Consider the following 22,814-nt stretch of genomic DNA (forward strand, 5'->3'; position numbering starts at 1 on the left):
GGAAAACGGCGATGCCCAGGTATGTACATGCCGACGTGCCAATGTCCGCAGATAGCCTGCCCGGGTCCTTACGTACCCTTACCAAGATTGGGTACCAACCCTAATAGATTCAACTAAAGGCCAGCCGATAAGCACCTTATCTCTGCCAGCCTTAGGTAAGCTTAGGTATCTTAGGTCACCCTGCACATCTCTAATTGGCATGTACCTGTCAGGTACTCACTGGCTTTTATCGCCTCGCCTTCCACCCATAGAGAACAGACCTAGGTACCTGGGTAGGTAGTCAGCATTCTCACACCGAAGCAGAGAGGGGGTATACCTGTGGTGGTATTGACAGACCTAGGCAGGTAGGTGGGCAAGTACTTCCAGGTACCTTAGTCCCATTTCACTGCCTATACCGACTAGACTAGTACATACCAGGACGCGGTCGGAGAATTCGAGGCGATTACATAACAACCACATTACGTATGTGGGGAATTCTACCTAGGGTGGGCCCCACGAGCCATGTCAATATGTAAACCGACCACCTTCGTCGACTTGTTGAGTCTCCTGCCGCGTCTCTCTTCCCTTCGCAACATTTTGTTTTTTACAATAACCTGCGTGATACCCTCCCCCAACTCCGCTCCGGTTGCCTGCTCAACTCTCTTGCATATGTTTATATATGCCTACGAGACCTGCCTCTCGTCGATTGCGAGCGCATATCCTCATATGTTTCCGGCCGCTCCAGCTCAGTACCGAGTCATTGCCTCTGTGACGTCGGCGTCACTAATTATCGTCCGAGCCCCTAAGGCGTCATCATGGTTGACGCCGGCTTTGGCCCACGAGATCGCAAGCTGACATAGCCGAACAAAGACTTGTCCGACACGCTCATTTACGTAATACCCCTATCGAGTCTCTTCCGCCTCGCTTCTTCTTCTTGTACCCTCGCCACTATTCGTCTCCCGAAGACCTAGTCTAAGCTGCCTCTGCCCAGCATAGCCGAACATGTCATCCCCCCACCGCGATCCTTCCGAGACCTCGGATCCTGAACCGGTCGAGGACACAGCCACAAATCCCCACTCCCTCTCCCGTGCCGTACTCGCTAGGAAATCTGAATATGTCAGGCCCCACCGCATACGAATAAAGATCGGTTCGTGGAATGTCGCCGGCTTCCCGGGCACAGATAAAGATCTGGCGAGCTGGTTTGTGGACGGACAGGGGATAGAACCGCAGTTCAACGCGAGGCTAGCCCGACTCAGCCTCTCCGAAGACAGTAACATTGCCGAAATATTAGCTGGACGCAGCGTGACCCCTAAGCCGGGTGCCGAGGCCGAGGCCGGTTCGGGAGCGCAGGAGGGCCATGTTGATGTTCCCGACGAGTCTGCGGAGCGAAAAGGAGAAGATGCGGAACCCGGCGTGCGGTTGGTAGGCGGCGACAAGATCGGCCTCTACGTCCTAGGCCTTCAGGAGGTCGTCAACCTCAACGTGATTCAGCAATCGATCTACTCCGACCCGGGCACTATCGCGAAATGGCAAGACGCCCTCGAAACTGCCTTGCCGAAAGGCTACACGCTTGTTGCGAGCCAGCAACTTGTCGGGCTGCTCTTGTTAATATATGCTTCTCCCGAGGTAGCTGAAACCATCTCCCACGAATCCACCGTTAGCATCGGGACTGGCGTACTGAGGTATTGGGGCAACAAGGGCGCAATCGCATCTCGCCTTCTCTTGGGTGAGACGACGCGTCTCGTTTTTATCAACTCTCACTTGGCCTCGGGCCACGATCAAGCCAGTCTCGATCGGCGATGTTGGGACTACCACAAAATTATGGCGCAGACTAAATTCACCCCCATCAACTCGGGAGATGCAACGGACAACGAAGGAGATGCCATTGGCGATGAGGATTTCGCCTTCTGGCTTGGCGACTTGAATTTTCGTCTCGATGGCTTGCCTGGGAACGATATCCGGCACCTGCTGACGCTTCACACCCGTGGCGAGTACGACATCAGCAAGAAACGCGCCGGCGAGCTGCTCAACGAAGAGGGCGTTGTCGTATTGCGTAACCGCGACGACGGCGACGACGACACGAACACGCCCAGGATGATATCACGCGAGAATTCTTTTGACGAAGCCTCCAACGATGACGAGACGGAACTTCCGGATCCCGACGACTTCGCACCTGATCCCCACGATGATCCGGCGTCTTTGCAAGCGACACTTGACTCGTTGATCCCCCACGACCAGCTCAAACGAATGATGAAGCAACGCAAGGCTTTCCACGAGGGGTGGCGCGAGGGCACCATCGGATTCTTGCCGACGTACAAGTATGACATAGGTACTGTCGGCCTCTTCGACTCCTCTGAAAAGATGCGAGCCCCGAGCTGGTGCGATCGTATCTTGTATCGTACCCGCACGGATATCACCCAATACGAAAAGAAATGCAAAGGCGAGATGGAAGCTAAGGAGAGGGATGAGGATATGAAGAGGAGGGGGATCGACCAGGCTGCGGCCGACGAGAGCACGCTGTTCGACTACGATCTCTCCAACGACTCTAGCAGCGATAACCCAGCATCTGGCGACACTCCATACGATTACGACGAGTATAATGAGACCGAAGACGCAACAGGAGAGGAGGTTGTCACGAAGGAAGGCTACGTTGATCGAATAAGCTTGGATATCTACACCAGCCACCAACGGATCATGTCGTCGGATCACAAACCAGTCGCCGCTCTGTTCACTCTGGATTACGATGCCGTCGTCCCCGAGCTCAAGGCGAGAGTACACGCGGAAGTAGCGTGGGAGCTCGACCGGGCGGAGAACGAAGGGCGGCCGGGGATCACCGTTGTCGTCGAGGGGAAAGACTCGATCGACGCGGCTAATAAGAACGTCGGTGACGGGAGCGAAGGCGTCAACTTTGGGGAGATCGGGTTTCTACGGAAGGCAACACGGTACTTGACTATCGCGAACACTGGGCGCGTTCCCGCCACCTTCTCGTTTGTGGAAAAGCCCCACGTGGCAGGCGATGCGACCGAGTACCCGAGATGGCTCGAGTTCAAATTCACTGCATCTCTGCCGATTAATGACGACCGGACACGGTCAGACGCCCTAGGCGACGAAATAACTCTAGAACCTGGCGAGACGGTGAATGCCCTTCTCTGTGCCTACGTCCGCGATCTCGCCCACGTACGGGCACTAAACGAACAAACTGCGCAGTTGGATGACGTCTTGATCCTAGGCGTCACCGACGGAAGGGACCACTTCATTCCGGTTCGGGCAGCTTGGATCCCTACCTGCTTTGGGCGCTCGCTCGAAGAGCTTATACGAGTGCCACGCGATGGCGGCATTCGAGGGCTCGTAGCGCAGCAGCAGATCGGGGGTTCGATACCGTACTCGTTGGAAGTGCACAAATCATCGCCTGGTGAGCTTTTCAAGCTGACCGAGGCTTTGGAGTCGTTGGCGGAGCGCGTGGTCGCGGACGAAAACATGCTGGAAGAGTATAAGGTACCTCGGGAGGAACCCGGTTGGCCATTTGACAGGCAGTCATGGAAAACGGCACACTCGGACAATCACGACGAAATACGACTAGCCGTGGTAGAGGCACTGGAGGAGGGCAGGCCTGTAATGGACGCTATCGAGGTTGACACGCCATCCCTCAAACGACTCGAAATTGTGAGCGAGGTCTTACTGCTATTTCTCACGAGCATGCCGGACGGGATCATCACGGCGCCTCTGTGGGCGAAAATCGAGTCGGCCTTGCCTAGCCTAGGAGACGGGAGAGCGCCGGCGGAGCCGGAGGAGATCAAGAGCACGATCCTGGACATCCTAGCGACGGCGCCATACTACAACATCTCGTTCGTCTTCCTCACGTCCATGCTAATGAGAGTAGCGAACGAGTTGATCCCGCTCAGCAAGGAGGAGCTGGAGGCCCTGAACACCCGGAAGGCAGAGCTGTCGTTCGGCAGGCGCAGCCTGAGCTTCCGCCGGAACACGGCGTCGCTGGTCAACGAGCTCGCGATACAACGGCGGGTGTTCTGGGAGAAGAAGGTAGCGGAGATATTCAGCACGGCGATCTGCCGGTCATCCTCGCCGGCGAACGCGAGGGAGAAGAAGGCGACCGAGGACAAGATGAAGAGCGTCATCGAGCTGTTCGTGCGGCAGGAGGTGCCACGGTGAGGGTCTCTCCACGGAGCGTGCGGCAGTTTAGTTTGCTCCCGTCTATGTAGAGAAGAGAGAGGATAAGTTTAACCTAGAGAGGGTGGGAATGGGCAACGAGGGCGGCGTTTGTAAGAGGTCGATCCGGGGCGATACCTACTGATTTGTAGTTAGATAGATCATGTCCATACCCATCCCGCAATGCAATCCTAGGTATATATATATATATATTACCTATATAACACGTACGAATTCCGGAAAGCCTCGTCCGATGACGGGAAGGGAGAAACCCAGTGACTCGCGGCGAGGAGGCGAGGCACAGACAAATACGGCTTTGAAGGGAGTAGTAGGGGGGAGGAAGGGGCGAGTAAAATCGCAGGGTGTCCCCCGCTCGAAGCCGCCGTCGCTCGTCACGACGCAGAGCCCGCAGTCCCTCCAGGTCGGACCTGGCTCCACGCAGACAGGCCACCGGCGACAAGGGCGGCCTCAGGTCACGCGACGAAGTCGATTCTCTCAGCCGGGCGTGGATACAGCCTAGGTATCTGGCCATGGCGCGTCGCGCTTTTTTCTTCTTCTCTATTCTCTCTCTCTCTCTCTCTCTCTCCTCCGCCTGGGCTCGTTGACGAGGGGTGTGTCTTCCTCTTTACAAATACCTGTTTCTTGCGTCTCCCTTTTCACCCCTTTCTCGAGCCGGGCTGTGCCAATCGGAGGGCCCGCCGAGCTGAGAGGTAGAGGAAGAGAGAAAGTGCGCACTCTCCGGCTGAAACTAGGGCGGCAGCTGAAGGGGTCGTCTGTCTCTCTCTGCTGTCGTTATCTCTCTCTGCGTGCACGTGTGTCTCTGGCCCCCGGCTCTCTCTCGAGCACCCGCCAAGGGACGGACGGGGATCTGCTGCCTACCTATCTCGGTGCGCATTACGTTATTTCGCAGGTGGTAATTTGGTACTATTTATCGCCAGGACCTTTTCGCACGCGTTGTGTCGAGGATTCGCGCAGCGCCTACCTTACCTAGTTACTGAGCAAACCTATATAGGTATACGTTGCCAATTTCCATGACTAAAGCTGGTTGGGGCTCTGGTATCTATTATGCCAGGGGTTGCGCCGGGGACCATTTCCCAGAGATAAGGGCGATAATATGTCATTTCGTCGATCACGCAGCGCCGCGCCGGGGTATGGGGAAATGTGACGCTATTCCGAAAGGGAGCTGTGGTGGGCCCTGAAGGCGGCGGAGACAGGGTTGGGGATTTCGCATACACGTATACGTTCAGCTGGTTACGCGATTTTTTTATTTTTTATTTTTTGCGGCGGCATTTACTAAACTGCTAGTTGGTAGAAACTCTCCCCCTCTACATGTAGTTGCTCATTCACGCGATAACGCTTGTGTGGTTAGAGTATAGGTAGGTATGTGTAGGTCTGGACGGAGTGCTGCGATTCGCGGCAGACCACGGTTACGCGATGCCATCGCACCATAGAAGGGCAGGATGAGCGCCTGTTATCTCAATCAGGACATTGCCGATCTCGTAGCATCCTCTCCGCCCCTTCTCTACATATCTATATGCACTTCCTAGGCGATTCTGTCTTCTCTCCGAGGCAGGCCTAGTCTCCGCCCCAATGGCGTCGGTCATGGCCTTGCCCTGGAACACTACGGCGAGAGATGATCGTCAGGACTCGACGCACATCCACTTGACGTCGCCCAGGCCCCTTGGTGCTATTTTTAGAGCCGAGACTACTCTACGTGCATACGTTGTACATGTTGCGCTTCACAAAGCTCATCTCAAACAGGCACGCAGCATAAACATGCAACGAAGGAGAAGTTTTCCGTCGCATCGGCGGCGCCAAGAACCCGAGAAAACGGGGGGGGGGGGAGAGCATAAAATGTGTGCGACGGCTGAAGCCTGATCTCGTGGAAGGCGGATGCGTGGAAGACGAGGTTATCGCTGGCCCTACTAGAAGAAGCCCGCGGCGCGGCCCCGGCTGGGAGTGGGACGTCTGACGAACAGCCCTGTCGCCCTGTTAGCCCCAGATACGGGGAGAGGACAGGGGGACCAGATCACCCATTTGAGCGAAAAGCATCTCTTGCCATTGGCCGGCAGGATTCCCTTATCTCTGGGCGCCGCAAGCTCCACTGCTTGGCAGGCCTTGGCCCGATTTCATTCCTGTTCCTTAACCGTATCTTGGACCGCGACCCGCGAGGATTTGAGTGTTTGGGAGGGAAAGGGGGGGGGGGGGTGTGTGATGAGTTGGAAATCGGCTGGGCTGAATCCCTCTGACACAGCTGACTGTTGAAGAGAAAAGCCCGACATTCAAGAGAAGGAAAAAAAAAAAGGGCGCAGGCACCTCTCGTGGAGGAGGAGGAAGCCTAAGGAAGGTTGTACTACGTAGGGTATTTGTGTTCAGTGCCGCCGATCGCTCGCTCTGACACTCGCACGGTTCGTTCGCAGCAGCGAATAAAACCCGCCACAGCCGGACCGGAGGCGGCAGTGCCATGCTCGGTTGGCAGCACGGAGAAATAAGACAGGAAGCTCGGAGAGAAGAGAGAGACAGAGAGGATGAGACAACAGAATAGCCGCATATGCAGTACGTAGGTGCGTAGGACAAGCGGGCGCAATCCAGCACTCGGACGCTCTGCCAAGAAGGGAGCTTGGGGGGGCTTTTGCTGTCCATCATTCCATGCCACACCACGCCCGAGAGACAAGGCGCGGCCGCGTGTCCCAGGACCGAGAATACGAGGCGCAACGCAGGCACGCAGGTGTATATATTGCGCTCGAGATGCAGATCCGGCCTTGCAACGAGACCACGTGCGGGTGGGCGTCGCGCTGCAACGTGATGGGCGATGGGGTTGGCCGGGGCAACACGCAGGCTGGCTCCCCACACATTTACTACCTATACCTAGGTATGTCTGTAGGTAACGTGTGTGCGATGGCTGCTGGGCGCGGCGCCGGATGGGACAGAGACTCTGGAGGGAGGGAATGCTCCCGAGTGGTGAGACGGGCCGGCCGAGGAGGCGATGAGACGCACACACGCATGCCCGCCTACACATGTGCATAGGCACTACATGCCATGCCTTCGCACTCGCTGTGATCGTATTCTGTAGTGGTGTTGGATACGCCGGGTCAGGTAGCTGTATCGTACGGGTGTGTAGCGAGCTTAGCAGCTGGCTGCCAACCTGGAATCGCGCGTGCGTGCGTGGAACCCGATGTGGCTCGGCGTCGTTCCATTCATCCTTCTAAATTAACTTGGGTATGCCAACTGCCCACCAACGGACGCAACCACCTAGGTACCTACCTACCTACCTACCTACCTACCTCCTGGGCCACAGGCTTTCGATAGGCACTTGGGTAAGCAGTTCACTGCCTCCCTACATAGGTAGATATTACTACGATTCCCCTCGCGTCACCATCTCCCGTCTATTCAAGACCCGACCCGACCCAGCCCGCGATCTTGCCGTCTGTCCCGGACAGCAGGCCTTGTGCATAGGTGGGTATGTGCGTGGGTGACGATATCACCCAGGTCCTCCGCCCACGCAGCCTCAACCAACCTCTGGGTATTGCTGCTCCAACACGTACCTACATTACCTACATGCCCAGGCAAACCCCCCCCCCCCCCCCCAATCCTCAGCGCCAAGATCAGCTGGTGGATGGGCGTCGAGGTGGTAGACGAATCGCTTCGCCGCAGCGCCTGGGCCATTCCGCCGCCCTCCCGGGTCCTTATCAGGAGCTCCACCGAAGCTAGAATGGCAAATGGGCCGCGCTGCGTCGCCGTCTCAATGCCTTAACCTACTCGTATCATCATCACCCCCAAGCAGATTATTGAATAACTAGTTCTCCCAGCGACCGCAAACCTGCTAGGTACCTACGTCGTCTGGTTTGCTCGGCTCTGCTCTGCTCGGCTCTGCTCTGCTATCTCGGCCGCTATCGGCAGCTCGAGCAGCAGAGAACAGCAACCCCTGTCACCAAGAGACGTCTATTGTGCCGCCGGCAGCCTCGGGCTTAGGTAGGTTATGGCGCGCAGGTAAGGTCCGGCGTTCGTCGTGCGATCAGCCATGGAGCGACGAGAAGTCTCGTGTGCGCTGGCTGGGCGGAGGGAGGGGAGGGGAGAGGGCTGGTCGATTTCTAATATACTTGTCGCCGTCTGCCCGTCGTACTAGTAACGTACCGACTTTTATCTCCCTGCGTCTCGTCTTCCCGCCCAGGTTTTTTCTCCGTGCGTTGCCCTGCCGCTGTCCCTGCGCTGCCTGTGCATACCGTGCCACACCTTGTGTATTTAATAGCTGTTGGGATCTGCCACACACGTCCCCCCCCCCTCCCCTCCTCTCCCTCTCCTACTCCCTCCCCCCCCCGTAGCAATCCCTTGATAAGATTCGTCTCTCTTCCCCTTCGCTCCCCTTGCTTTCCCTCCCCGTGTCTCACCCACCCTCTCTCCATCTCGCCCGCCAATAAATTGCGCCGCCCAACTCCGGTCGAAGCTGCCAGGCGTTCTTGTCTCACGCGAGCGTCTCCGTCCATCGGTCCCCTTTGTCTACCTACCTAACCGCTACCTGACGACCGACTTGACCATCCCGTCTGTCTCGCTCCTCTCTCTCCGGGTATCTGTCCGCTCTGTCCCGCCCGCCTCTGGTCTGTCCGAGGAGGAGGAGAGGTTTTTTTTTTTTAAATCCGAATTGCGTTCGTTCGTTCGCTCGCTCGTCCGCTCGACGCCTACGCAGGAGACAGTCGGCCACAAAACGAATACAAATAGGCGGCGCAACCGCACCGAGACGCCCCCCAAGATGTCCGCCGGCCTGTACGTCACCGAGTACAATGGCACCGTTGGCGTCGCTGACGCCGGTTACTCTACCGGCGTCACCGACTTCAACCAGTTCTACGAGGTACGGAACCAACCGTTCACCGCCCGCCCCCCTCTCCCCCTTTCGCCGAAATGGCCTCTCTCTCTTTTTCTCTATCTCTGGGCGCGCCCGACGCGCGCTATAGGACACGCCGCGAGAAAGAAGGAGAAGAAGCCACGCAGGCCGGGAGAGATCCAGAGCCGCAGAACCAAGCTAACGACGAATGCTCCCCTTTCTTCGGTTTAGAGCGGCGACTTCGCCTGGATCCTGACGTGTTCCGCGCTCGTGCTGCTCATGATCCCGGGCGTCGGGTTCTTCTACTCGGGGCTCGCGCGCCGCAAGTCGGCCCTCTCGCTCATCATGCTGGCCATGCTGTCCATCGTCGTCGTCGACTTCCAGTGGTTCTTCTGGGGCTACAGCCTCGCCTTCTCCCACACCGGCAGCAGCTTCATCGGCGACCTCTCCAACTTCGGCCTCCGCGAGACCCTCGCCCAGCCCTCCGTCGGCAGCGGCAAGATCCCCGACCTCCTCTTCTGCCTCTACCAGGGCATGTTCGCCGCCATCACGTGAGTCATCCCTCTGTCTGTCTGTCTCACCCTTCTCTCCTCCCCTCTCCCTTATTATTTCTCCGTCCCCCCCCCCCCCTCGCTCACTCCCCCTTTCCCAAGTGAAGACAATGACAACTAGAAATAAAAACTAACGCCTCACCCCAGCCCCGCCCTCGCCATCGGCGCCGCCGTCGACCGCGCGCGCGTGCTGCCGTGCATCGTCTTCATCTTCGTGTGGGCGACGATCGTGTACGACCCGCTGGCGTACTGGACGTGGAACGCGAACGGGTGGTCGTTCGTGATGGGCGGCCTGGACTTCGCCGGCGGGACGCCGGTGCACATCTCGTCGGGCGCGGCCGCGCTCGCCTTCTCGGTCATGATCGGCAAGCGGGCCGGGTACGACCGCGCGCGCGGGCTGCCGTACCGGCCGCACAACGTCACCCACATCGTCCTCGGCACCGTCTTCCTCTGGGTCGGCTGGTTCGGCTTCAACGGCGGCTCCGCCCTCGCCGCCAACCTGCGCGCCGTCATGGCCTGCCTCGTCACCCACCTCGCCGCCTCCCTCGGCGCGCTCGCCTGGGTCCTCCTCGACTACCGCCTCGAGCGCAAGTGGTCCGTCGTCGGCTTCTGCTCCGGCGCCATCTCCGGCCTCGTCGCCATCACCCCCGCCGCCGGCTACGTCACCCCCTGGGCCGCCGTCGTCTTCGGCCTCGTTGGCGGCGTCGCCTGCAACTTCGCCACCAAGCTCAAGTTCCTCATCGGCGTCGACGAGGCCCTCGACGTCTTCGCCGTCCACGGCGTCGGCGGCATCGTCGGCAACCTGCTCACTGGCATCTTTGCTGCGTAAGTTTTACTCCCTTACCCCCCTTACCCCCTTAACCCCCCCTCCCCACTCCTTCTCCTTTTTTTAGGTTTTTCTTCTCTCTTTCTCCTCCCCACCCGGTATCTGTAGCTAATCCTCGCGTGAAAAATCCGCAGCGACTACATCGCGGCGCTCGACGGCTCGACGGAGATCGCGGGCGGGTGGATCAACCGCAACTTCGTGCAGCTCGGGTACCAGCTGGCGGACAGCGCCGCCGGCTTCTCGTACTCGTTCGTGCTGACGTGCGTCATCCTCTTCGTCCTCAACCTCATCCCCGGGCTCAGCCTGCGCGTCTCCGCCGCCCACGAGGACGTCGGCATCGACGACGACCAGCTCGGCGAGTTCGCCTACGACTACGTCGAGCTCCAGCGCAACACCAGCGACGTCGCCCTCGCCGCCCCCGGCCCCGCCGCCCCCGGCTCCTCCAAGGGCAGCGACCCCGAGAAGATGGTCTGAGGGCCCCCCCCGCCCGCTTCGCTGCTTTCTAAACTTTTATATACCCCCCTCACTCCCCCCCCCCCCCTGCTACGCCTCTACTAGATTGCGGTCGCGGCGAGGATGGGAGTGACGGCCGCGTTAATCACCCGTATTCCCTTTGCCTAGGTAGTACCAACTTCTTTTTCTTGTCCTCGCCCCGGAGCGGGAACGCAAGCATAATATCAAAATACATAGCATCTAGATGATATCGTAAAATTGCAATACTGCGAGATTGCTCCATACAATGCCCCGACCTTAGTTAGACCCGATGCCGCGAAGGGAATGAGTACACCTCAGCTCTCTAACCGTCTTAATTGCCCACGTGACCTGAGTTTCAAACATCGAGCACATGGTTTCATGCCATGCAGGAGAAGAACGGACCAAAAGTCGCTTCTGATATCCAAAGTCGAAAAAGAAGTTTTCCGGCCGGGGCCTTTCAGTTCCTCCCCTTCATCCTCTCCCAGCGACTGAATAACACATCGGCACTTCGCGGAGTGAGACAGATGAAAGAACCACCTCACCAACGCCTGCGCGTCGGACTATCCGGCAGGTGAGACAATGCGCCGCAACCGCTTTCACCGAAGCAGGAGGGGGGGGGGGGGGGGGGGGCTCTCTCCTATACCGTACGGACACAAAGACGCATTGCCCGGATGCGGCGGTAGCCGTCTGCTTCGGTCGCTACATGCGGCCGTCAAGTGCAAGCCATTGCCTTTGTAAGGAATAGCTCTGGTGGCAGCGAGAAGCTTTTTCTGCGTCTATTTACGCCTGACGCGTAAAAGGAGGCGAGGCGGACGGCCGAGGGGGTAGGCTGCTCTGTTAATACCGGCACTCCTTGCCATCACGGTACTTGCTCCCCCTTTCCCTCCATTATCTCCCGCACCTCGCAACGCATCGTGCCACGCCGCATCGGCGCCGACGACAGCAATACAAGCCAACAGACCCACGCAACTTCCTAACCATGGCGGGCTCGGATCCCACTCGTTCTCCGCCAAGTGCCAGATACCCACGGCAGCCGTACACGCAACAGCTACCCAGGACGCCCACGACACCGAGGACGCCCAAGACACCGAGGACGCCTGGAGCGCCTAGGGCCCCGAGAGCGCCGCCGAGGTACGACCGCACGCCCATCCGCAGGACCGTTGGGGGGCGGGCAAAAGATCAGCAGTCGCAGAGCGCCGGCGCCGCAGCGCCGCTCCGCACGCCCTCGAAACGGCCGCCTCCCATATCGCCCCGGGCACCCCCCCGCTTGCCCGCCTCCCTATCCCTCTCATCCTCGTCCCCATCGTCCCCCCTCACGCCTTCGCGATACGCTGCGCGCCAGCTGGAGCGACTGCCGCCGACGCCGACGCCGCCGTCGCCGCTGCACCCGCACTGGCGGCGGGAACCCGGCCTCGGTATCACCGGCTTCGGCACCAGATACAACCCTAATCCTGGCGACGGCGGTAGTGGGAGAAGCAGCTGGCGCGAGGCTGCGGATGCGCTTCAGAACGACGTTGCTCAACAGGCCGGGTCCGGAGAGGAGGAGACGGACGAGCGCGTAGAGCGCCTGCTGGCCTCGTTGAGGGCGGCGAGGGAGGGCGGACGTCGATGAATGAGCGGGCCAGTGAGGGCTAGCGGGGTCTCCAACGTCGGTCACTTTCTGGGAGGAAGGAATAGTGTGTTTTCTTTTTTGACGTTCCTGTAGTTTAAGTTATCGGGTCAGCCGTAACTCGTAAATATCCATTCTCGTCGTGGTCACTGATACTATCATCGTTCACACCCTTCATCTAATCTTCCGGCCCAGAGAAGAAACTGATATGCCGCTTTACGTTAGAAAAGGCAGGTGGCAGTTCCTCGACGGTCGATTGATATTTTAAAGCCCTCGCACACAGGTCGACGAAGAAGAGACACGATCTCAGTTGTGCACTAAGCTGGCGCCATCGGACCGCGACGGTAAGCCGTAATGTCACCACGAAGATGCCAAGAGGGAGATATGGATGCAAAAATAAGACCTCGCCTGTTCTTTGTCATATTCTCTCGAGCGCCCGCGCCAGCAGGGATGAGGTCAGACACCTCCGATCGTGCATCTCACTTTCTCGAATTCCCCTTGGTAATCGGGGACCATCTTGGTATACTCAACGTGCATCCGCTGCCTCTCAAAGTCCCAAAACATGTTCGACCACGTATACCGCACTTTGGGACGATCCGCATCCCCAGAATCTCGCAGCTCCAGTTGCCCCTCGAGCTTCATAAGGCCGGTGATGACGCGCGCTAAGCTCGAATTATCCCAGCTTCCTTCTCGCCACTGGTAGCTTCTCATCAGTTCCACAGCTTCTAACCGAATCCTCGCCGTCCGGCACCTCGCGCCCACGAAGGCCAGCAACGGCAGCAATCCTATTTCGCTCGCAAACCCTATTTTCGCAGGGACGTCTGTATCGTAATTCATAAAGAGCCGACAGCGCTGGATCACGTCCTCGAATTGCGGTAGGAATCCGTCGTACATCGTTTCGGTTGGGTCCAGGCAGCACGAAACTGCTATGACGGCCAGGGCGTGCTGCAGTCTTAGCAACTCGATGCCCCGGCTCTCACGACCATCTACCGAGCTGAAAAACAAGGCATTAAGCCCTAAGCCCAAGTCGTGCAGTACTGTTAGATACCTTTCTTGCTTTCGAACCGCCGCCGCTTCGTCGAAGTCGTAGTCGGGATTGAGGATGTGCCAGGCGGCCTTGTTCTGAAAGTTCGCGAGCTGCACCGAAAGATAGTCCCACGTTTGTTTGGCGTGCTCGAGATTTGGAGGGACGGCGAGCGTGAACGGGTTGGTATATTCGAGATCGTCGTCGTCGTCGCTGTCGTCGTCGTCTTCGGTTAAGAGCATGTGGTACGCAAACTTGCCATGCGCAAACGGGACGTGCGCAAAGGTGACGCTGTACCTCGCAAAGATGTTCGCAATCTCGTCAACCTCGTCTTGAGGGGTGGTTAGATATCGATGCCATTGGTGGCGCAATATCGATCTTGAATCGTTTCCTCTGTTGCGTATATCCCTCAGGACCTTGATGCCGCTACGGATTAGGTTCCCGGAGCTGTGATAGTTGCCTTGCATATTCTCGAACACAATGAATAGCAGAGTCGCCGCCATAGTAAGACGACCGTCTATGCCGTATAGTCTTATATTCGACCGCAAGTGCGAAAGGGCTTTGGCGTGGTGCGTGAGGGCTGCCTGGTGGTGTTTATTCAGCACCCACGGCGGCCACCAGGTCCGAGGCATCCTATCGCGGGTAGGGGACCCTTCGCGGAGGTCTATGAGTGCACGAGCATACGCCCCTATGCTAAGAATGCTATGGTGGATACATCTGTTGACCATGCAGTCGCGAAGCGAGGTCCGCGTCCAGAAGTTGGACCGATAGTGTGGTGACAGCTCGTGGCATATCTGGTCCCTAAACAGGGTAAAGTACCACTTGTCCTCCTGGCCCAGTTCGAATCCGAACCCGGGCGTCGGCGAGATTGGTGGGCGATAGTCTTCTAAGCGGGGTGGCGTCGTGCTCGCCGCGTCGGATCGCACGGTCAAGGAAGGCTTGGGTAACAATAGCCGTTCAGGTCGGGGAGCTGGGGCCTTAGTTTTTGGCGGAGCGTATCCCTCGCACATGAGCCCCAGGCGTTCGCATTCGGCGCACGAGGGTTTGCCTTCGTCACATTTGACCTACGGACGGCTCGAGTCAGCAACTCCGGATTTTCGACGGAGCATGGTAGTTGTATACAACGACGCGAGGGACGTTAACAAGTTGGGGCCGCCGCTCATATAAGCTCAGTTTGGGGGGGAGAGAAATGAGGTTCGGATCTCGACTAACATGTCTCCTCTTACAACTAATACACCCTATCGTTGTGGAGAAGGCGTTAACTCATAGGCTACTTTTCAGCTAATGGAGGCTAGCGACGTACCTGTCCGGACCTTGGGCTTGCTGGCCCTCTTTCGGGTCAGTCTTGATTCGTTGCCCAGCCGATTGTTGGCGCAGCCTCTGCCCGACGAATCAGAGTTATGTGCCGACTGTTGACTGCGATTGCTCGGACTACTTCGTCGCGATTTTCTCATGTCGATTGGCAATAGCTTCCCGTCCGGTCGCGCGCGAGTGGATTGACCGACTGCCGCTAGGCTGCCGTCAGAAAAGCCTTGGTTCCCTCGCGAGCCGCTCGACCGTCGTCTACTGAATTCGGTGGGTTGGGTTTCCCGTGTTCGGTCCGCGAATTGGCGAGATCTGCTTATGGGAACGGGAACCGCAGTCCAGACTAGATTAATAGGGGTTTCGAACGGCCAGCCAACTGGTCTATTTGCAAACATCGGATGGAGAATTATGTAGGCCACGACGCGTGGGTATCGTAAGCGCGCTGAATACAAGGGAGGGTTCCTACGATTGAAGGAAAGCTCGGATGCGGTGGCCCGGTCGGTCGTTGTCATCAAAAGATGGGGGTGGGCGTCCCATTCATTTATCAGTCGGGGGATGAGACGGCCAAACGCGAGCCGTCATGGCTGTCCTGTGGCCGTGACGGATCCATGCCGACGACACACGCAACGACGCATATTGTGCCGCAGCAAAAGAGCGGCCCTTATCGAGAGCGACGCCGTGAACGACGGCCCCGTCGTGTCGGTGGGGTTGGCTCTGGAGGCCGCTCCACAATGCGGTGAGATGAACGATCGGTCGGGTCTAGGGCTTATTCGGCATTAGTGTCGAACGTTGGATAGCAATAATGACATCGAGTTAAGCGTTGGCCTGTATTCTGGCGAATTATCTTCGAGCGCCGAGCGACAAGTAGAGAGATTGGTCCCATCCACCATGGCGACATTTCCGTGGCTAGGAGCCGAGCACACAGGATAGAACTTGGGGCTTGATCCAGATACCGCCCTCGTGGGATTTGCCAGGTGATGATCGACCCCCCCCCCCCCCCGGCCCTACGGAGGCTCAGACAGGGGGGAGGGACCGTCGACTGTGCCCCGAAACTGCTAGGGCTTGAGGCGACGCCGATTCATGCGCCAAGCCACGAGGTTCTCGTGCAGGGGTTCATCAGCCAGCAGCCACAGACCGGTAAACCGGACCCGACGACGGCGAACGACGACAACACGTAGTAGCCATACGTCGTATGTGCATGCTAGTACGCAGACAAGAGGCACCAGCCACGGGGCCGATCTCGTGAGCGGGCTCGAAAGGCGTGTGGGATAGAAATGCTGGGAGTGCGTGGAATCGGGATGAGGACACGTTCCGGCGGCCGCCACACCTAGGGAATCTCGTAGGCTCATAAGGTACTGTATTACGAGATATGTACCAGGTAACCTGCCTTCATCTACAGGTAGGTTGCCTATTACGCCACCATCCCCACTACCCCCGCTACATACCACACACCTAAGCAGGCACCTACAGACAGCACCCAATTTTGCCAGCGTGGCACGTACACCACTGGTACCTACCTACCTCTCGGTTACGTCCGCCAGAAGTCTGTCCCTACTATGGACCCGACCAAGGTATTTCGGCACTTACCTATGTCCCGCCTGTCTAAGCCTCTCATCATATCGACTCGTCGCGCCGTTCTCTGGCGGTGGACGTGACGTGTAAGCTACCTAGGTAGTAAGAAGGTACCTAACTCTTAGGCAGGTGATAGAGGTATCTACCTCCTACTATAGGTACCAAACCCACCTCCTACTACAGGTGGGTAGGCACCTTACCACCTGCCTAAGAGGTAGGTGCCTATTTTTGACGGCCGGGTAGAATTGCTCGTCGCCTATACGGTGGGCACAATAACGTGTGACTGGGCAATCCCTCCAAGGCATCGAGACTTTCCATTTTCCAGGTTGGGCCCCGGTTCGTGCGCTGCTCATTTTCCCTACCCGTTGGAGGAACCCGTCTGGAATCCTCGCTCACCGGGCAGAAGTGGACACCCAAGGCAGATTGCGTGGGCGGCCGCGCGCAAGGATGTGCCATTAGTGCCGATACCGTCTCAGCCCTATAAAACAGGGGCGGCGTTGGCCCTGACCCGACATTTGGCCTGGTACGAGGAGGTAGGTAGGTACATAAGCGACGTAGGTAGGCGGAAGACGCGCCTCGCTCGATGAACCGGACGGACCCCTTTCGCTCTCGGGCAGAGCGAGACGAGGTCGTCGAAACCGGGTGCATGCTGACGTCAGACGGGATTGGGTGCCACCCTGCCTGCTACGCTGGGCCAGGCCCTGAACCTCTCGCAATTTCATTCCACATTCCGTGACATTCTGTGGCGCCTTCGAAGCTAACCCAGGTATCGCCCGGGGTCGAGTAGCATTGCGATGGGGAATCGTGAAATTCGATGCTACCCAAATACGACTCAGCCGCACCTGCGCACCGCCGATTCCACTGCGCGGTACATCTATATTATGGTTATATTATTATGCCCAGCGGCGTTTCCCACTTCCCTCCGCTTGTGTCGGTGTCTTCCCTACTTGCTGGCCCGCTGATCCTAGGGCACCTCGGGTCTTGTGTGCGGGTTCTCGTGGGTGTTCGGCGAGTCCCCTTCCGCAGACCTTTTCGTGGAAGCCCTCCGCACAGATTCGGGAACGGTGGAGACCTGCACAGGCAGGTAATTGTATATGCTGGAGGAAATAGGGGACCTCCATGCTACCCAACCTGCTCCGTAGTAAACAAAGATGTGTCATCTTTGTAGCCGCCCCGTGCCTCGATGATGCAATCGTCTGATCCCGGGCATGTGCGAAACACATACCTACCCACCCAGGCGACTATAGGCTAGGCACTTATACCCCTATATATATTTATGTAGGCGGGTATATAGATGCCTATGTGACTACGACAGGTAGTACTACGTCAAGCAATTTAGGTACGCATTGCTCCAGTAGGTGGTCCCTGTTGCCTACCTACTATATCATATCTACCTGCCTATATAGTAGAATGTGCGTGATGCCTAGACGCCCTCCGGTCTTCTTCGAGCGCTGTCCATCCAGTCGGTCCCCTCCGCCACCACGTGGTGCACATCTTCGTGGCGACCGCTTGGCTAGCGCCCGCGAGCCCTCGAATCCGATATCCCAACCGCCTGGCTCCTGGATCACCCCGTTGACGATCAGACCACTCAGAAACGAGCCAGCTTCTTCGCTTGCTCGACCAGCCCTTGTCGCCTTAAAACGGCACCGGCAGCGACTGAGCCACCCTAGCTCGCGCCCTCGTTTAAACTTCCGTCTCGATATCCGCATCCTTTTCGCTGTGGTGGAAGATCTCGCTGATGTTTCCCTTGAGTCTACTAAGCTTACCCCCCAGGTGGTTAGCCTCCCTCGCAGGCCTCCACTGCATGATACCCCGATGTTTACGATGTAGTTGCTTGTGGTGATCCTTGTAGTCCCGTAATTGGTTCCGCACGCCTCTTGATCCGTCGTCGGGGTCGTTATGTCCCGGTGCGAGCGCTGCCGTTGCGGCTTCGGTTACCCCATCTGCTGGGTTGCGAAATATGTTCTTTATCTTCTTAAAATCCGATAGAGACACCTTGGACGTGGTCGCCGACCCCGAAGCACCACGTGCACCTTCATCGTCGGAGCTGTCGGACGAGGAGTCGTTGGTGTGAACCCGGAGTTTCTTCCTGCGTGTCTCGTCTTCCGAATCTTCGTCGCCCGTCGTATCGGCGTCCTCTCCGAATCCGTCATCGCTATCGTCCAGCTTCTCGTCGGTGATGGTGTCCAGGCATTCCATGACGTTTCGCAGGTCCGTATTGTTAGCCTTGGAAGCATAACCCTTGTGGTACCCGGAGAGACCTCGCCAGAACTTCAGTTCCACCTCAATCTCGCCTAGGAAATGATCACCTTCGCCCGTGCTGTTATAATCGCAACTAGACCTGGCTTTCCGAGCGTCGTCTTTCGATCCTTTCCATACTTTCAGAGTCTTTACCTCATTCTTCTCATCAACAAGATCTTGGAGCCACAGGACAGCGAATGCCGTAGTCCTATCCGACCCGAGGAAAGATTCGCGGAATTCGAAGACCACGGCGGAAGAATATCGCTTATGAACAGCCAAGAATATGGCCTCATCTACCTGGTGCTTGGGTGCCCACTGGCCATTCCGAGGATACATCTTAACCCGTCCTAAGTTGGTCCTGATCTTGACTCGGTGTTCCGTCAAGGATTCCGGTAGCGCTCCTTTTGTCTTTACAGCGCCCCGAACCTCCAGCGTTCCGTAATTCCACCCTCGAAGACTTGGGGGGAGGGTAATCTCCACACTCCGCCAGACCAAGCTTATACGCACTCGCCCGTATCCAATGCCACCAACAACTAGAGGGCCTGGTGTCAGCAGATTTTGGAAATGGGCCTCAGGAAGCAACGTGAACGAGCAGGTCGTGAGATGATGGATAAAAAAGATTGGGCAGGTGCTTCATCTGAAGCTTAGAGGCTCGGAAAAGCCTGGTACGTGGTGATCAACTTACGAGGGTAAGTGTCCATGACCTGACTCCTTTTGGCCAGAAGCTTGGCTAGAGGGAGGTAGACGAGCCCGATCAACGGGTCCTCTTCTCGTTCTCGCGAGTCTCGTACGCTAACAATGATCTCGGCATCTCTCCAGTCTCGAACAAATCGCTCCGTCCCCGCATTGAAGAAGGGCTTCGAGTTTTTCGGTTTCGTACGTGTTCTATAAATCTTCTTTTGGTTCAAGATGATGGTGCAATAACCGTCCGGCATATTATCATCTTGCTCGGCTTCGCTTTCATCATCACTGTCGGCTCGCTGGTCTTGCTTCTGGGGGTTTTGTATCTCGAGGCCGATGATGTTATGAATCTGCACGCCAAGGATACCGGAAACGAATTCCGAAGATGGCGGCGCGGACGCGATCATCGATTCTTCTAGCTCGTTATAGTCTTGGGCCTTTTGCTGTTTGATCTCTTCGTCGTCCGAAGACTTGCCAGATTCTCGCAGTTTACGCTCGGCAAGCACCGAGACATGTTCTTGGAGCTGCTCCTTGCTTCTCACCTCCTTGTTGATAGTTTGCTGCTCGAACTGCTCTGGCGTAATTCTAGTCTTAGAAAAGTATCCAACCGACCATACTAACGACCCTGGCATCTTTTCATCGGGATCCTGGCCAGAGAAGCCGTCTTCTCGCTCCTCGACCTTGTTGTAAGTCCTCGAGTGTCCCATGAGGTACTTCAGGTCTACCTCTACACGACCCAGATCGTCGTCGGCAGACCACCTATCCGAGTCCCACAGTTGAAGCCTGAGTTTCTCCTCAGCGTTCACCTCTTCCGGGGTCACAAGAATGCTGGTGTACTCGTTCCAATTTGGCTCGTTTCCGTTCGTGATGATTCGAGTTGATGCCATCGGTTTGCCGAATTTACCCCAAGATACGGTAACGTAGGCATCGCTCGAACCTTTCACGGGGCCGACCCCGCCATCACCTTGCTTGAAACCTCGCGCACTCTTGATAAAGATCCAAACGGTACCGAGGGAGATCGTATTCTTCTTGAAGTCCGAACCGACAAGCATGTCCCTCAGATTAAGGGTTAAGCTCTTTGGAGCCACGTATTCTGCCAGGGCAGCATCAATAGCGGAATTGACAAACGATGATATGAGCGGGACATCGGTCAGGCTAAAGCTACGCTTGGAAAGCGGTGTGCATGAGATACTCGCCTTGGGCTGCCCGAGGAAAGTCATAGTGCAGAGCGATATAAAGGGCGGGTCTGGCGTCAGCTGGAGTCGCAGTCTCAGAGTTATAATAAGGCCCCTGAGCTCAACCCATACAGGAATAGCCACTTCGCCAGGAAGATAAAACTTTAGATAGAGGTGGGCGTTTTTCGCCTTCATCTTCAGTGACTTTCCGGACGAGCGGCCTCGGTAGGCGAGGGCAAGTTCCAAGTTTACGAAGTCGCCTTCTTCTGCTTCCATACCCCCACGTAAGGCGTCTTCATCTGCATCGGCATCCCCGCCAGCATCGCCGGCACCTTCATCGTCCCCTTGAGGTTGTCCCCCGGCGCCAATAGACTGCGAGGCGGCCCCTGTCGGTAACCAGCGTATCCCGAGTATGCGGAGCGATTCACTTCCTTGCCCCATATCGTCTACGCTGACCATCCTGATAACCTTGGGCAGAGATGCTTGCATGACGTCTTCGATCCGGTCCACGAGAGAGGCAAACAGGTCTGGGTTGACCAGCGGCCAGACGGCCGCGAATAGGCTATTGAGCCATTGGACTGATTCGGGAAGCTCTTCGTCATCGTTCAAGGCGGCCTGCTCCTCCCGCCGGGCAGCATCCCACGTCTCGTCGTCAAACAGCTCGGAGACCTTCTTATGAATCCACTTTCCCATACCCATGGCGGTTACTACGGCCAACGGGATAAACACAGCCGTGCTGAATATTGTGTACCACTGAGGAAATAGGCTACCCGAACGGCTGCTGCCGAAAAAGGGTGTGGGGAGCCGGAGGAGAATAGCGGCCAGGAAGGCGATGATGCCTAGCCCGGTGCACACGGTTTGTTGATAGATGTTGGCTAGCTGTTGTCTCGTGTGCTTAAAATCTGGAGGTGGGAATACCCTTTGCATCCCGTTGTAGGTTCGCTGCAACTTCTTTCGCTCTAACCTCATCTCTTCGTCCGATCTGGAAGCATCAGAGCATACCCCTAGCTCTAGCTCGTTTTGCGAAACCGAGCTTAGGTCGCTATCAGTCTGGTCGTGTATAATGATGGGTAGGTGGGTGACCGGGTCTGTGACCCTACGCCCTTCGCCATGTCTGCTGGTCCTCTTCATCACCTTGCGTTTCTCCTTTGGATCAACAGCGCTTACGACAGCCTCGGTTGCCGACTTATCTCGTCCTTTGTCCATTTCATAACTGGCCCTGCCAGGTCCCGCTACGCCCTGGCCTGTTCTTCCTCCGGTTGGAGACTCATGCCGAGAGTCGTCGATTCGGTCATCGGTGCGTTTTTCGGAGGTGGGTGATCCTCGTGGGTCGTTCGCATAGTTTCGGTTCGCAGACGGGTACGGATCGTGCCGAGAGGTGGGGGAGTCTTTACCCTGTATGATGGCTTTCACAGACTCGAAGGGTCTCTTCGGCTTCGCGAGCTCTTCGGGTCCCTGTTGTGCTTCCTCCTCGTCTCTCAGCTGGCCTGCTAGTTCTTTTCGGCGCTGTCTGTAGCCTTGTACAGTAGGAATCGGATGTTGAGCGCTGTGAGGGTCACCGTATTCTCTCGCCGACGCATCGTATTCGAAATCGACCTGATTCGACATGGTTTCACGAGGAACGAATCAAAATATCAGCAGGGGGGTGGCCGGAGTCGGTTAAGCCCGCCAGACGAGGGTGTGCGGGGCTAGACGGAATACTGGATGAAGGAATGTGCGGTATAGGACACAGATAGATATAGACAGCTATCGTATAGATGCGTGGAATAGCAGGCACCTCACGGAGAAGGGAACAGCATGTGAGTTGTCGTAGCGAGTGTACATGAGCAGGCCATACATAGCAGTAAGAACCTAGGCTCTGTGAAAGCGGCACGCTCTACACGTAGGTCAGGGTTGTAGCGTATTACGGCGCGGGAGTACTCGATGGCAACCCAAACGGGACGGAATACAGGCAGAGAGGCAGTTAGTCAGCCAGGATTGGCAGAAGCGGATAGGGGACGGCACAGGAGGCAACCCGCAGTGACGAGGATGACGGTGGTGATATGTGTGATGATGCACCAGGGAATGGAGGAGAGGGGAAAGGGCGGAGATTTCCCCTTGTGCTCGCATCACCTTGGTCGAGGGCTGGGCGATGCATGATCAGGTATGAAGTCATCGCGATTCCGAGGCGACAGGGTTGGGCATTGGAGGTACCCTGAAGGTACCTGGATACCTCCACCATAGCTTCCAGGCACCGGGCGAGGTACCTGCCTCATAGAGGTAGGCAAGTATTGGACCAGTACCATGATTGGCAATTGCTACGCAAAGGTTACCTAGGTACCTAATGCATTACCCCACCCAACACTTACCATAGGCCATACGCCGGGCACACCCGTCGCTTAAACGGCAGACCTC

General features: G+C 57.1%; 6 protein-coding genes across 6 annotated transcripts; 3 read left to right on the top strand and 3 right to left on the bottom strand.

The window, feature by feature from the left end:
• Positions 1–1,312: 1,312 nt before the first annotated feature.
• GGS23DRAFT_559135 (uncharacterized protein) lies at positions 1,313–4,357 on the top strand. Its single transcript, XM_051515797.1, has one exon. The coding sequence runs from the start codon at positions 1,801–1,803 to the stop codon at positions 4,144–4,146; it is 2,346 nt and encodes a 781-aa protein (XP_051374118.1). The 5' UTR covers positions 1,313–1,800; the 3' UTR covers positions 4,147–4,357.
• A 1,981-nt stretch (positions 4,358–6,338) lies between these two features.
• Positions 6,339–6,789, bottom strand: GGS23DRAFT_559141 (uncharacterized protein; the record flags this gene model as incomplete). Its single annotated transcript, XM_051515798.1, has 1 exon — positions 6,339–6,789. A coding segment is annotated over one exon (451 nt), but the record flags the coding sequence as incomplete, so codon positions are not given.
• Positions 6,790–8,759: 1,970 nt separating this feature from the next.
• On the top strand, positions 8,760–11,005 carry GGS23DRAFT_426002 (ammonium transporter). Its single transcript, XM_051513806.1, has 4 exons — positions 8,760–8,989; positions 9,194–9,513; positions 9,661–10,338; positions 10,474–11,005. The coding sequence occupies exons 1-4, from the start codon at positions 8,891–8,893 to the stop codon at positions 10,811–10,813; spliced, it is 1,437 nt and encodes a 478-aa protein (XP_051374120.1). The 5' UTR covers positions 8,760–8,890; the 3' UTR covers positions 10,814–11,005.
• Positions 11,006–11,792: 787 nt separating this feature from the next.
• On the top strand, positions 11,793–12,425 carry GGS23DRAFT_594941 (uncharacterized protein; the record flags this gene model as incomplete). Its single annotated transcript, XM_051518232.1, has 1 exon — positions 11,793–12,425. The coding sequence occupies one exon, from the start codon at positions 11,793–11,795 to the stop codon at positions 12,423–12,425; it is 633 nt and encodes a 210-aa protein (XP_051374121.1).
• Positions 12,132–15,729, bottom strand: GGS23DRAFT_559146 (uncharacterized protein). The gene is made up of 3 exons (XM_051515799.1): positions 14,750–15,729; positions 14,659–14,684; positions 12,132–14,510 (listed from the first exon to the last, which is right to left on the bottom strand). Exons 1-3 carry the CDS (start codon positions 15,261–15,263, stop codon positions 12,879–12,881), a joined length of 2,172 nt encoding a protein of 723 aa, XP_051374122.1. The 5' UTR covers positions 15,264–15,729; the 3' UTR covers positions 12,132–12,878.
• A 1,870-nt stretch (positions 15,730–17,599) lies between these two features.
• GGS23DRAFT_426057 (uncharacterized protein) lies at positions 17,600–22,205 on the bottom strand. The gene is made up of 2 exons (XM_051513807.1): positions 19,250–22,205; positions 17,600–19,097 (listed from the first exon to the last, which is right to left on the bottom strand). The coding sequence occupies exons 1-2, from the start codon at positions 22,026–22,028 to the stop codon at positions 18,007–18,009; spliced, it is 3,870 nt and encodes a 1,289-aa protein (XP_051374123.1). The 5' UTR covers positions 22,029–22,205; the 3' UTR covers positions 17,600–18,006.
• Between the last annotated feature and the right edge of the window lie 609 nt (positions 22,206–22,814).

This window comes from Durotheca rogersii (assembly GCF_024521655.1).
Source record: "Durotheca rogersii strain YMJ 92031201 chromosome Unknown GGS23scaffold_5, whole genome shotgun sequence".
Taxonomy (NCBI): Eukaryota; Fungi; Ascomycota; class Sordariomycetes; order Xylariales; family Xylariaceae; genus Durotheca; species Durotheca rogersii.